The sequence below is a fragment of the Drosophila kikkawai genome, chromosome 3L, assembly GCF_030179895.1.
Source record: "Drosophila kikkawai strain 14028-0561.14 chromosome 3L, DkikHiC1v2, whole genome shotgun sequence".
NCBI lineage: Eukaryota > Metazoa > Arthropoda > Insecta > Diptera > Drosophilidae > Drosophila > Drosophila kikkawai.
In genome coordinates, this window is record NC_091730.1 from 18,368,659 (window position 1) to 18,383,744 (window position 15,086).

The 15,086-nt window shown below is 37.4% G+C and overlaps 2 protein-coding genes across 4 annotated transcripts; one reads left to right on the forward strand and one right to left on the reverse strand.

The window, feature by feature from the left end:
* Positions 1–3,182: 3,182 nt before the first annotated feature.
* Positions 3,183–8,540, reverse strand: LOC138928375 (uncharacterized). Its single transcript, XM_070285439.1, is given in 4 exon segments — positions 3,183–3,281; positions 8,336–8,428; positions 8,431–8,504; positions 8,507–8,540. Coding segments are annotated over 4 exon segments (300 nt in total).
* Positions 8,541–9,571: 1,031 nt separating this feature from the next.
* On the forward strand, positions 9,572–11,723 carry eg (eagle). Of its 3 annotated transcripts, none has more exons than XM_017160842.2 (2): positions 9,572–9,649; positions 10,535–11,723. In XM_017160842.2, the coding sequence occupies exons 1-2, from the start codon at positions 9,572–9,574 to the stop codon at positions 11,591–11,593; spliced, it is 1,137 nt and encodes a 378-aa protein (XP_017016331.1). In that variant the 3' UTR covers positions 11,594–11,723. The 3 variants fall into 3 exon arrangements, with proteins under 3 accessions (XP_017016331.1, XP_070141470.1, XP_017016332.1); XM_070285369.1 differs by lacking the exon at positions 9,572–9,649 and adding an exon at positions 9,927–10,078 and having other exon boundaries at positions 10,535–11,721; XM_017160843.3 differs by lacking the exon at positions 9,572–9,649 and adding an exon at positions 10,130–10,336 and having other exon boundaries at positions 10,535–11,721.
* Positions 11,724–15,086: the final 3,363 nt, after the last annotated feature.

Below are 15,086 nucleotides of genomic sequence, written 5' to 3' on the forward strand. Positions count from 1 at the left end.
GTCGCCTGTCCGGCAGCTATCTCTATCCGACTTCATGCAAGGCAATTCTAAAAATTGAATTATTCATGGCGATTGTACGACAATCAATTGAAATTGAAATAAAATGCTGGCTGCCAGTTGCTGCTGTTATATCTGCTGCTGCTGCTGTTGCTGTTGCGTTGTAGATTTCGCTACCGCCTTTGACATGTGCGCAGAACGATTTTTCAGATTTTTTTTGTTGCAGTTTTTGTACTCTTTTTTTTTTGGCTCTGAGTTTGGCTTGCGTTCGTTCAATTGAAATTGTGATTTAAAGTATCTGTATCTGGATCGATTTGGCATCGATCGAATGTCGCCAAATGTCTCCGATTCTGCGGCATTTCAGGCTGCAAGTTGACTTCGGGGAGATTTGTCGCCTATTTTGTTTGTGTCTCGCTTTGATTTTCTTCGGTTTGCGTGTGTTTTTGGCCATAGACAATTTGTATTTGGCCATGTTAGTGCACAGATCAGACCTGTTCAAGTGTTTGGCAATCTTACTTTGGCTTTGGCTCGAACATTTTCTCTGAATAGTTTAAATGGGCTATGGACAACAGGGAGCTGAGCTGTGTGAAATAATTTACCCATTGCATTATTGATCCATTTAGGCGGGTAATTCGGTTACGCATTGTTACAAAATACTATTAAGTCCTGGTTAAGAAACTCTTAAAAAATAAATGTAACAACTTAGATGATAATATTTCTATATTACCCAAGATACTTGCAACAATCTCCTTGCAAATACCTTAATTTCTCTAACTTCCTTTGAATATTCCTGTTTGTTTTTAATTAAATGGCACACTCATATTTATATTAATCATAATTTAATCTTACTTTTTACTATCTTTTACGATAGCCTTCTGTGGTAGCTGGAATTTTTCTCGCTCAAATTGCGCTCTAATAAATATGAGCAGACATCAAAGCTAATGCCTCAACTCATCACCGGAATGATGAGATGAGCACGCGAGCTGGCCAGATATGCGCCCGATGCCAAGGCCTAAACTTAATTAAAATATTTTCGAGGCTGCCGGAGGGAAGATGCGAGATTTGCCTACCGGCTAAAGAAATGTTAATATAAAGACAAACAAAAAAAGTATATTGCAAAAACGCAGCAGCAACTTTAGCTGGCAGATTATGACGACAACGATGCTGACAGACTGAGCCAGAGGAAGCAACTGGCCAGATTCAAATGGACTCATAGTCGGAGACGGTAGTCTGGAGCCGGGAGTCTCCGTCACCGTTCCAGTTCATGGCTAAATGCTGCTCGTGCTGTGATAAATTACACGTCATTTTGGAGTGTTGCGCTTCCTTGTTACTCCGTCAAGTGGTGTTGACACGGCCGCGGCGAATGCAGGGTATTAAACGATCCGAGCAGCACTGTTCGTGCCTCCCTCCAGTGGTGTTATTAAAATGAAATCATCATCATCACGAAGTGACAGAAGCCGCGAGAGCTTGACCGGAGCAGAGAAAGACTTGGCTGGCCGAATGCCTGAGGATCACTTGAGTGGGCATCTTGAGCACGGAGGCAGCCATCTGATCGGGCTTATGACAGGAGAATTCAATTAGATGTATGGAAACGCGTTGATTGTGCCACGGGAATTGCTGGGCAATTGCCGCTGGCGCAGATCCAATTTAAACAGGGAGTTATTAACTCTATGGTTTTACTTTTTCCTGTTACACTTTATAATATCTGTTAGAAGATTGCAACTAATTATGATTAGTATTTATAAAAATGGCTAAGAAGATTTTATAATAATGATGTATAAATTTATTAAGTTCCTTGAAGATAACCACAAACAAATTCATTTTAATAAAACGAAAAACAAAAGACTTAGGCAACGAACTTGTTTTCTAAACAGATGAATAATCTCAATTTTAATTAAAAAAAAAACAATTTTAGAATTCCTAAAAATTAAATACAATTTTTGTTAACATTTGAAGAAATAAGAGGGGAAAATAAAATTTTTATCATAGTGATTTATTATTTTAAAAAAAGGCTCACCTTGTTATTATGAATTATGACTTTGATTTTTAACAAAGAATTTTTAAAAATACATTCAATAAATCAATTTAAAACATTTTATATTTTCAAGAACTTAAATTAATTTATTCCTCTTCAAAATAAATAAAGAAAATAAGGTAATGCACTCGAGCATAAAGCTAATACAAAAGACTTAGACAACAAACTTGTTTTCACCATTTTGCCACTACAAGCTACAAATTTCATTTGATGTTTTCTTTTGGTTTCTCTCAATGTTTATTTACGCTGATCGGCGGGCATTAAGTGCCCACCTCCTTGCCACATTAGCCAGCCAGTCCAATACGAATACAAATGGATGCACATGCACAATGGAACCAAAACCAAATCCCAACACTCGCGCGCACTCGCTGCCAACACACTCAAGTGATAACAGTACCGTGTGTAGCGTCAAATGGGGGTAAAAAAAATAAATAAAGAAACAAACAACAACCAACAGCCAACCACATCGACACAATATTCAATGAAAACGAACGAAACGCTCCGAGATCGTGCCGGTGCCAACAGCCAACCAGAGTTTAGCTGAAAAAGCCAGAGCGGCGATGGAGAGCAGAGATCTGAGATTCCTGAGAGCGGGTCAGCAGCAGCGAACATGTTTGAAGCTAAGTCGGTAACAGAGTGCACTTGGAGAAATATTTTAAGTCATTTGAGAGCAAGGAAAACTAATGAAAAAATTGTATTTGAAGTTGAAACTTTATTTTTACAGGTTTTAGTTTTTGTTTGTATAGTTCTTCTAGTTCTTATATTTAAAAATATTTTGGGGATTAAAATTACTTTATTTTTAGAATAGTTTAAGCTTCTCTACTATTTTCTTTTATATTTAAATTTAGTCTAAAATGTGTTAATTAAATGTAATAAAAAATCTTTCATAGAATTTGTAACCAGATCATTTAACAGATCGAACAAACTTAACAGAGCCTCAAAGCCAGAGGCAAAGCAGCAGCAGCAGCAGCTATTGCAGCACCAGCAGCCACTGAAGCCGCAGCAGCAGCAGCAGCTGTTTGCCAAACAGGAATTCCTGTCGCCGCGGCGGCTGATTAACAGTTAAGTTTCGCCTTGCCCCGCCACTGTTACAACGCACACAGCTGCACAGCCGCGACGCGTGCGCTTTGTTGTCTTGTTGCTGCTGCTGTTAGTGCTGCTGCTGTGGATGTTGCTGCTGCTGCTGTAGATGTTGCTGCTGCTGCTGGGATGAGATGATCTTTGAGGCCAGGGCTAAGTCAGTCCGGGTCTGTTTGGCGCTCAGAACGACGATGACGATTTAGTCTCGGATGGACGCTACGCTGCCAAGCATCGTCAGTCAGGCTTACGCTGCTCTCTCTCTCGGAAATCGCCAACTCCATACGAAATCGGATTCGCAAGTCTCCATTTATAAGCGATCGATCGCGATGTTCCTCGCCACGTGACTCTGCCTTGATATAACTCGAAAAAGCCGTCGCTAAATCGGATTTATTGTGTGGCATGTCCAGAAAATGTTTGATAAGATCGATTGGTGATGCTGAAAAGCAGCCAAGTGTGTGAAGTTTAACAAAAATAATGATAAAAACCAATAAAAAACAAAATATGTGAATTAGGGGAAATATTTTAAAAAAGAAGCAAGAAAAACAACCAAACAAGAAACAAAATATTTAAAAGTGATTTAAATTAATAAAAAATTTATGCTGTTTTGGAAATATATCATTTGGAAAATGTAAGTAAATTACTCACAACTTTTTTAAGAATTAGGAAATAATAGGAATAATAAAAAAAGAATTAAAGAAATAAATAAATATATAACATTTTGCTAGAATAAAATAAATTTATCTCTGTTAGAACAGATTAACAAATCTAAGCAAATAAATCAAAGCTTTGAAAGCGGAAAAAGTTGATGCATATAAATAAAACATTTCATTCATTTAAAATCATTTTGCATAATTAGCATAAATTCAGCTTCAACAAAGGCAGCGATTAGAGATCAGATAATGGTGTTGGATAAATGTTTTTAGAAAGAATTCAGATAATAAAACATTTAATCAATGTAGCAACTTAGCTAAAAATATAAATTAATATGTAAAGGGAATTAAAATGTTTAAATATGCAACAAATAATATGGGACAACATTAAGCATTTTTGATTATGTAGAATATTATAATAGTAAACAACATCTTACAGAACAAGCTAAAAATTAACTTTGAAGTGGCCGAAGATAGATTTGTTTAAATAAATATAAAGTAATGAACGCAATAAATTAATATAAATTATTTTATCAATAAATTGATAAAATAAAACAACGTATTTAAAGTAATGTTTAAAAGTGATTAATAAACAACATATTAAATATAAACAAAACACATAATGTTAGAAAAATATTTCACATTAAATAAAAGAAAGAAAGTAAATCACTAAATAACAAATTAAATATAATAAAAAATTCTTGAACACAAGACCAGATACTCAAAAACCCGTCATAATAAATCAGATTTAAAATAATTAAAATAATTGATAAGTAGGCATAAAGGATTTGTCGAATTTGCTTTCTAATCAAGGCCCTAACCCCAATTCCCAAGACCTCACATTTAGCTTTAAGGACGCCGCCGCCCAAGGAGAGCCAGAAAAAGCGGAATGGTGAAAACAAAAGAAGCTCATTGACATGCTCATTAATAATGTTATTGCCTTTTGTGCGATAAGTGTCAAGAAATTACTACAATGGGAGGGAATAGGGACAGAGTTGGGAGATATTCAAACATTTAATTGTCCAACTGCTGTCGGCAATCAAGCAGAAAAAGGGCCATTGCCAGCGGCTTCGACTGGATCGTGGATCCTCGATCGCGGAGGCTGAGGATCAGGGATCGCGGAAGCAGACAATTCAAACTAGAGCGTGTGACTGCTGAGTGGATTTGCATATTGCGAATGTCCGTCGCCAGTGGCTGCAGGGCTAATAATAAAGCATATTACCGGGAATTGTCTGAGGGAAGATCGGAGGATCAAGAGGTTCGGAGTAGAAGGGTTTCGGACTGTGTCAATGCTCCAGGGTTCGTCGCGTTGTGTTCTTGATTCTTGTTCTATTTTGTAGCCGCTTCAAAATATTTGAGACAATCGTGGTTTGCTTGTTTGAACACCTTTTCTCCCTCTGTGTGTTGCCTTTTATCTGATTTGGCATTGTGTCCATCATTTTGTTTGCTTTAAAGGACACATCTTTTATTTGGGCCTCTTGTTTATTATTCTTATTGAGGAAAATCCTTCCACTTTTTCCCCGATTTTTTTTATTTTTTTTATTTGCCTCTCTGCTTCGGTCTGTCAACAGCAACTTGATGAGCTTGTTGAGAATATATGTAGCTACATTCAACTGATCTGGTTCTTATTGTCTAAGCCGCTCTGAACTCGTCCCCCCATCGAGTTGAACTTGGATTGGCACACAGCATTTTGTAGATTTTCAGAGATTAGATCTGAACAATCATCCACTTGGCTTACGATCACTAAGTATGTATTTTCTGTAGCAGTTTGGGTTTCTAATTAATTGTTTTGTACCCGCTCAATGTGTAACATTAATCTTGGTTTAATCGATAAGCCCGTCAGCCGGGATTGTTCCTATGCTTGTGATCTGTTCAGAAATGAACAATGGGGCTGCTTTTCGGTTTTGAATTTGAAAGGAGAGTCAAATTTTCGGCGGCGGCGACCTGCACCACTCTCCTCCACTCATTGTTTTCCCACAATCAAAACTGCCCATCGAACCAAATAAATGCAAGAGATAACCATTCACCTTTCAGGCAGAGGGGTTCGGCCTGTGGGACTTTTAATTAGCTCCAAGGTATGGGAATTATGTCCTGCTTCTCATGACTTCCACTTAACTATGCTGAAGATGCTTCAGGAATTAGACGAGCCTCGGGGGTGGAGGAATGGTGGCCTTGGTCGGCGTCGTGATTGGGCCACAAGGATCGGCGGCTTTGATGGATAGAAATCTGCAACTTTATCGCTCAAGCGTGCCGTTCGATTGCATTGCTTTCGGGTTTCTTAAAAAGGATCGAAATGATTTAGCACATTGTGTGTTTATATCGGGAGATAAACCCATCCGAAACAGGTTTCACTTGTATGTGGTTTATGTCTTCTTTGGTCTACCATACGGCTTATAATCCGATTAGAAAATTAAATTATATAAAATCTATAGCTTGAAATTTATTTTATTAGGGTGTTTTAAAGATATGAATCATTATTTATTTAGTTTATATTTATTATTTTTATGTGTCTATAAGCATTAGTTACAAATATGTATAGTCAAAAGGTTTATTGTTGGTTAACAAATATTTAAAATATTAGGTTAACTGAAACTTCTGCTTTAATCGAATATTTATTGTCTCTTTATTTATACATATAATATATATATATAATTTTTAAACGTATTATATAGGTTTTAACATACGACTTTCATTTATTCAAAATATTACCATAAAATAATGTAGTTATTTTAGAAGTAGTATTACTTTATTAACTACTAATTATTATATGTTAACTAATTAACTTCTTTACTCCATTTTTGTAACACTTTCCAAAAATATCAATATAAACTAGTAAAGCTAGTCCTAATCCAAAGCCCACTGCTTTTATTGACCCCCATCGATTTACTGTCATTATGGATAAATTTTACCGTCTTGAACTTCTTCTGCGCTGAGCTCCAACTCATTGTTTATAAATCCATTTCGCCAAAACTCCTCCATTCGGTTGTATATTTTAGATTATCACCAGGAGCCTCGAGTTCTGGGTCTCTTGTGAGCTTCTCTGGGCGCTTTTGTCAGCAATTGAAGATCTCGTGGTGGGGCTGTAGCTTCGACTGATGATTTTCCCGCTTTCTGGAAAAGCGCACCGCTGTGCCGAAAATTGTCACGGTTTCGCGGTCACTGCGCTGGCTCGCTGTGAAGGTGCAAATTTAATGTTTGCCAATTTAGCAACGCTCTGCTGTCACCTTTGGTGTCCATTAGCGAGCGTTTATATGCAAAGTGCCGGGTATATTGGCAGCCGGCGGGAATTCGGCGGCACGGCGGCTGGCGGCTTGGCGGATCGACTTGGCCATTATCACAGGAGCAGCATCACGTTGTGGCACCACCACCTGCTGGGCGCATTTTGCAGACCAGCTCCCTGTCAGTCCTGGTCCGGGAAATCTTCAGTTACGGACGCCTTGGCTAAGCAGTTAACCTGGCTCTAGAATGATGGGAGTTTTCGGGTTTAAAAGGGAATTCGCATGTATTTCTTGGGTTTGGCAGATTTATTAAATTACATTTCAATGGCTTTATGAATATTATTTTAAGAAAATTATATGAATTTTAAATTTAAAGCTGCTTAAAAAATTGAAAATATTTATTTGCTTCAGTTTTAAAAAGTTTGCACAAGATATTAAACAATGATCTCTATTTTTAGACATAATTATTTGTTAAAAACAAATCCATAGGTAAAAGGATTTCCCTTATTTAGAAAAGAAAATAATAGAAAAATCAAGAATACGTAATATAATATTATTCAGAGAAATATTATAGAGTGTAAATTTACTAAAAACCATTATATGTATAATTAAACAAACCAACCTGCCTTTTATTTTTAATAGTCTCTTCGTTCAAGGCTCATGCCAAATACATAAATAATTTGTTTACACCTCTTTTAGCTTAGAATATAATACAAAACGTACTAAATTTTTAAATTTATGACCATTGTAATAACGAAGAAGATAAAACGCTAAACATAGACTGTCAGACAAAATGATCTATTCACATTGGTGACACTTATTGATAGTGATATTAGGTTTATTTAAGGTTAAGCCAAGCCTTCAGTTGATTTATAAGAAAATACAAGAAAGCATATCCTAATATCCTAATATTTTAACGTATTATTTATTCTAGAAGATAACATTTTTTCTTTGCATTTGAATTGTACATTAATTTATATCAAATTTTATATTTTATACATTTTTCTTTAAGACATAAAACCAACTAATATTTTACCTTCTCTTAAGTAACCCTCTGTAGAATCGGATAAATTATGTACCTCCCCAAAATAAAAACCAAATTTAGTGCCAAGCTATTTTTTTCAAGCGCCTCGAATTCTCACAAATGTGTGAAGCGAAAAGCACACACACTCCTTGGCATTATTAGCACACAAATGTGTGTCCAAGAATTTATTTTGTATATCCATGACAAAATTGATCCCTCCCTCGGATTCTTCATGCTCATTAAATAGTTGACGCAGAATTTTTGTATATATTTTTCATCTATCTTTTTTTTTTGCGTTTTTGGTGTAGCTTTTTTTATTTTTTGGCTTGACCTTAGGCTTAATGGGCAGGCAAAACAAGTCACTGCGGCAGTACATTGCATTAGATGTGTGAACGTGAAGCCGTCCCATGGGAAAGAGTGTGCTGAGCGGGAGGAGGCCTCGGGGGGTGAGGTGAAAGAGAGGGGAGGATGAGGTGCAGGGTCTTCTGACATTGCCGCGAAACTTTGATGGTGCAAGCCCAAACCGGTCGCTGCATACCTCAATTTCTATCCACGACCTGTAGCGAAATAAAACAACAACAACGAAAAAAAAAAAACAGAATTCCAAAAAAAAAATAAAAGTATACAACAACAACAACAAAAAAAGAATAAAAATAAAGAGAAACGCAGTGGGTCATCGGTTATGCATGTTGTTGTTTTTACTTCTTCGTTTTCTGCAGCTTTTTGGCGTGGCTTCTTCGTGGTTTTTGTTGTTCTTGTTGTTGTTGTTGTTGTGGCCATGGCCTCGTCTTCTCGATCACAGCTGAGCCAAGTCGAGAACAACAACAACAAGAAAAATACAGGCAATGAAAAGAAAAATAATCTGTGAAAAAAGGCATCATCAATAACAAGGACAATCGTGAAGAGGTTGCACAGAGTTGGAGTTTTTCAATTAGGCTTTCAACAACACGTTTAGCCGAGGGATAACCAATGAAAAAAAAGTTAAAGCTAAGAAGAAATATTGCTTAAGTGATAAAAGTAAAATTCAATTAACTTAAAGTGTTTAATTTTGAACATCTCTTGTGTGTAAATAAATGCTATAAGTTATTAAATCAGTCATAAAAGCACTATTAATTGTAATTGTGATAATTCTAAAGAATAGTTTTAAAGCAAAAGTAAATATAAAATATTTATTTCTAGAATTAACTAATTTATACACATATATCTTCCGTTATTAAAAAGATATTATTTATTTAAGGTATGCTTTATTATTTATTCTTTATTATTTAGCTATCCAAGTATTTCCCTTTTAAATTTAACTTAATTTAATTTTAAAACAAATAAATAAATTTTATAAAATTCTATATATACAAATTCTTAAAGATTTACATTTTATATGAGTAGAAATATATTTTTTAAGACATATAAACGTTTCTATAAAGATGGTATATCGCATAAATCTGAAATTACTTTAATTACTTTTATTTTATAGAAAAAACCCTTAAAATAATAATCTTAAAAAATTTCTGATAAATTTTTGAATGTTTTCTATATATATTTAAATAATCTCAAATATTTTTTTTTGCAGATGAACCAGCTGTGCAAAGTGTGCGGCGAACCGGCGGCTGGTTTTCATTTCGGGGCTTTCACATGCGAGGGCTGCAAGGTGAGTAGTTTGTTTTCAAACCCATCAAAAAACTCTGGGAACTCTTTTCAACCCAAATCGATATTTTATGGCACCTAATCCGGACAGTTGTGAGAAACCAAAGGGATTTAATTTCGCACATACTTACTCGTGCAAAATATGATCTGGATTTTGGCTTTTACTTTTAACTCAAAGCAAAATCGAAAACATTATTACAGTAATTAAATTTCAATTCGGTAGATTAATCGATTTTTAATTGACTTTAAGTAGATACGTGTGCGCAGCGGCCACAATAGAAGGCTCACCTTCAAATGGCATGGGAAAATGTCTGCGAAATTCAGAGCACGTACATATACCAGCCGAACCGATATATATTTAGAGCTAGCTAAGCCCCAAGGCGAGCACAATTGTAAACTGCAGTCAATCAAATAAAAATTACATGCATATTAGGTGAGTCAGCGGAATCGGAAACAAAAGTCGCAGACACCCATCAAACACCACTCAAAGTTGAACTTCAAAATCAAGCTCTTGAACGTGAGTCGGCATCGCACCGAAACAATGGGAATATCAGCTGTGATATAGTAAATGGTTCCTGCTCTCCAACCAGTTCTTGGTTGATCTGATGACTGGCTCTGGGGCTGCCTTACAAGTAGTTGTCCGAATTATCAACGCACATTTAATAATTAAAGAGTGACAGGTGCAAATAAGGTAGAACAATGGTTGAGAAAGATATTTGTTATAGGAAGTAGTAGCCTAATTAACCCTAAAAGCAACATAAAATGGTTCAATTAATCTAATTATATAATATCTATCACATTTCATTATCAGTTTTAAGAATAATCTATATTATAATATTTATTTAAATTAAATGTATTAATTCTCACCTGTATTTACGCATCCTTTCAGTCCTTCTTTGGCCGCACCTACAACAACATCGCGGCGATAGCAGGATGCAAACACAATGGCGACTGTGTGATCAACAAGAAGAACCGCACGGCTTGCAAGGCTTGCCGCCTGCGGAAGTGCCTCCTGGTGGGAATGTCCAAGAGCGGATCCCGCTACGGCCGGAGATCGAACTGGTTCAAGATCCACTGCCTCCTCCAGGAGCAGCAAACAACGGCGGGCGCTGGAGGAGGAGGCGCCTCAGGCGGTGGAGGAGGAGGAAACGGCGGGGTAAGCAGCGCCAGCCTGGAGCAACTAGCTCGATTACAGCAGGCTAGCAACCAGGCGCGGCAAACGTATCAGGATAAGACTAACCCCTGCATCAAGTCCGCCACTTCCACATCACCGAGGATCGAGGGAGCGGCTGTGGGAGCCGGTGTGGGGGTCGGAGCCGCCTCACCGTCCTTCCTGCAGGCGGCCAAGTTCCATCATCATCACCAGCATCAGCGACACTTGAAGCTGGAATCCCGCCTCAGCAACACGCCCAGTGACTCCGGAGCCTCATCGGCTGGCGATCCCAATGAGGATGGAGCCACTAGTGTGCTCAGTGGCCACATTGCCACAACAACCACGAACGCAGGCAACCATCCCCGCTTTGATCTGAGAAATCCCAGCTTTCCAGCTAGCTCTGAACCGGATGCGGATCTTCAGCGCCAGCGACACCAGGAGCTGCTCGAGATCTTTCGCAGTCACTCGGAGCCGCTGTACAGCTCCTTTGCCCCATTTAGCCACCTGCCACCCGTACTCCTTGCCGCCGGCGTTCCGCCTCTGCCCATTTTCAAGGATCAATTCAAGGCGGAGCTGCTGTTTCCCACTTCCAGCAGTCCAGAGCTGGAGGAGCCTATCGATCTGTCGCTGAGATCGCGTCCGGATCCGGCCAGTCCGGTAGCTCGCAGCTCCAATAGTCCCAGCTTGAGTGAACCCGCTGCCGGGAGCCATTGCTTAGGGGAATCCCCGACATTTGCGCGCAAGACCACGCCCCTCGATCTCACCCTGGTGAGATCACAGACCCTGACGGGCTGAGGTCATCTCGTGATTGCCAGAGAATTCGTTCGAGTGCCAAAACAATTTCGAGTACTGTAGGTTAAGGTATGTACAAAAATTCTAACAACTTGTGAAAAATGAAAGGGTTTCTGAAATGATTGTTTCAAAAATAGGGTATTTCACATAAAATAAAAACGCAGTTTCTTATCCATAAAAATATTTTTTAAATTCTTATAAATTTTTGTTTATATTGCAACTTTTTCAGTCCCAAAGCCCATTGATTTAACCCGAGAATAAATATTTTAAGAAGTGTAGAGAAATTGCAAATTTTGGTGCCAGTGAAATGATGTACAAAATATTCATATTCATAGGTTTAAAGTTAGCTCAATTAAACCAACTAAGTAATAATTATGTTTAAGGATGCTTAGATACACTTAGACATAAATTATAAAATTTAGAAAAATTTACAAATGATTGTCATTTGATGTGCGATATGTATTTACGTTTTTATTGTTTTCTTAATTTATATATAATTAGCCTGTAATGTCAAATTTTAGAACTTTTAATTTAGTGTTGTTTACGTATTGACTTTTTGTTTGTTTTATTATTTTTAAATAATTTATTTCTCTAGGCAGATAAGTAATGATAAAAATGTGAATGAAGAAATAAAATAAAAGAGGTGAAGAAATAAACAAAAGAAAGGAAAAATCCACTTAAAGTTTGGTCCAACGCATCCTTGTTTCCGTTTGAATTTTAATCCACAAAACTTTCCATATAAAATCTTGATATCTTTCTCTCTAGAGACCGACATAAAAAGGCTTCATTCCATTGACACATGACCAAACTTTTTATCTGACCATTTACAGCAGGAAATTTCTTCAAGTACATATCGACATATTCATATACATTTATATTGGTATATACATATATACTCGATTCAACTGTCATAATGTCTGTGTTTACGTGTATATCCATCAAGTGGTCAGCAGAAGAAAATCCTGGCCAGCCAATGCGTTATTCATTACATAACAGTCCAGGGGCTGACATATTTCCAAATGTCAGGCTACCTAGATGTTGACTATATAAATGTAATTATGACAGGCCAAGACAGATGACACAAGTTTATCTCGGCTCAACGGGAGAGCAGAGACTTGAACGGAGAACAAGACAAAAACAAATGACTTAGGAAACGAACGCGAAATGAAGTCCGCCAGTGGACAGGGTGTGTGTGTGTGTTTAAGCATAACGCTATATGGCTTTAGTCGGTGTATATGGTCTTGAAAGAGCTACTAATAGATATATGTTTTTTAAATTGTAATAGATAAGAAATTCTGGTAAATTTTGCCATTTGAAGATTCAAAGAAGGTATAGAATTGCAAAGGTTACGATAAAGGTAGGTAAGTAAATGTTGGTATTAAAATGTTTATTATTATTATATTATAAGGCTGTATTTATTTATTGCTATATTTATTAATTGCTATCCATGACTAATTTAGTAATTAGGTATGTTCTTTATAAAATCTATGCATATCTTTATTATTGTACATTATTATAGCCTAAGGTTACCTACTTTAATTTATGCCCACCCATCAGACTACTACACATACATTGGTATGATATATACAACACTTTAAATGTTTTTTAGTAAAATCATCAGCCACTATGGACCCGACCCCATATGCATACCAGTATTGTCTGACCATCTTCACTGATTTATGCACCTTAAACACTTCACTCCGCGTACGCTTGGCCATCACTCACACTCCGAACCGAGTATATGTACGAAGACATAACTCTCTTGATTGGCTGTGAAACTCTCGCCCGGCAATTCACACGTCTATTCGATGAGTCTACGAGTCAGAGTCCGAGTATCTGACGGTGTGTTCGAGAGAGTAGTATCTTTCGGAACACGCCCCCAGAGAGCGTTCGTGGCGCGACAGACAAAGTGAGATACAAAGCTGAATAATCGCACGACACACGCACAATTAGCCGCACCAACGGTAGCCGCTAAACAGAAATAATGCTCGAAGCCAAAATTGGTGGGGATCGGGATCGGAGCTGAAGACTTGCTCCGGGGATAGGGGGACACAAGACACCGACTCGCGTGCTCAATATGACTTTAAAATGCATTTATGCACAGAGACACAAGTGGCCACTGGTGTAGATGCTTGTTGCCAGATACTACTCGGCACTTTCGCAATGAGTTTTATTGGTGTCTGCAGATAGAGATCGAAAGATAACAAAAGAAAGGTGCATATGTTTCGCCTTAGGTACCTTGAACACCCCCAAGACCACCCAACCTATGTAGGTAATACAATAGCCCCTGCTGAACCAATAATAATCATAATATTTTGTGACGATTTACGACGGCCGAACTTGAAGCATTCAATAAAATGAGAAAAATAAATAAATCTATGGCACGGAGGGAAAATGAAATCAGTTTACAATCCGATACAGACACAGCGGGCGGGCATTTACAAACAATGAAATTCAATGCAATAATTCAAGATTCAATTGAATTTTAAGTACGCCCCGAGCAGAGCTTCCTTCTGGATCTCTGTAACTAGAGACTGACGATAAGCTAAGGCCACCCGACTGTCAGTCAGTCAGTCAGTCTCGCCGACGGCAATCCATCTCAGTCCGTCCGTCTTTGTGTCATTTCGTCTGTGTGTCGCGCACGCGCATAAACTTTTCAGCCCGCAGATTGAACAATCGAAGGCGTCGTCGTCTCGTTGACTCAGTTTAGGTCTTTAAGAGGGTTTTGGCCCCGAAATTGAGGCCATTTTCGGGTAAGGATTATACGAAATGCAGTTGGGGAAACCCAAACAAGACCCAAAGAGACATATTGTTAAAGGTTTTAGGACTAATAATAATATAGAAACCTATAGATATTTTTTGGATTTCCATGCTTAAAGCTAAAAATGTGAATTTCTTGTCTCTTCTTCAACATTTTTAAGCCTCCATTTTACTTCTAATATACGAACCCCCCTTGAAGATCCGTTTAGGAGCAAACAAGACACTAAAACACTCTTCACCTTGCTGCAGTGAAATCTCACAACAAAAAATCCGCAACAAAGCGCTGCAACAAGAGTTCAGAGTTGTCAATAAAAATTAATTGCAATTTTATTGCTACAGAAGGCAGCTCCTGCATACAAAGTATTCGAAACGCATGGCACTTTAATGCTCTTCAGGCTGCTGAGATGTCACTGATCTCGAATGCCTTTTGTAACCATGCAAAAAAAGGTAAAAATTTAAAGGAATTATGAACTTTTCAGGTTACAAAAATATGTAAAGTTAGGAAATTAATTAATAATTTACTTCAACTTCTTTATTAACAAGAAAAGAAGAAGCTTTAAATCCAAAGTTTGATTAGCCTTGCAATTTGAAAATAGATTTGGGATCATAACTTAGCCAAAAATACATATTTAACAGATTTTTTTCTGTTTAAAAATTTTAAATTATTTTTATTTATTTTTTATTGTCAATTTTAAACACGAACTGGATTTTAAGGGTATCCTAACGTCAACCCTTG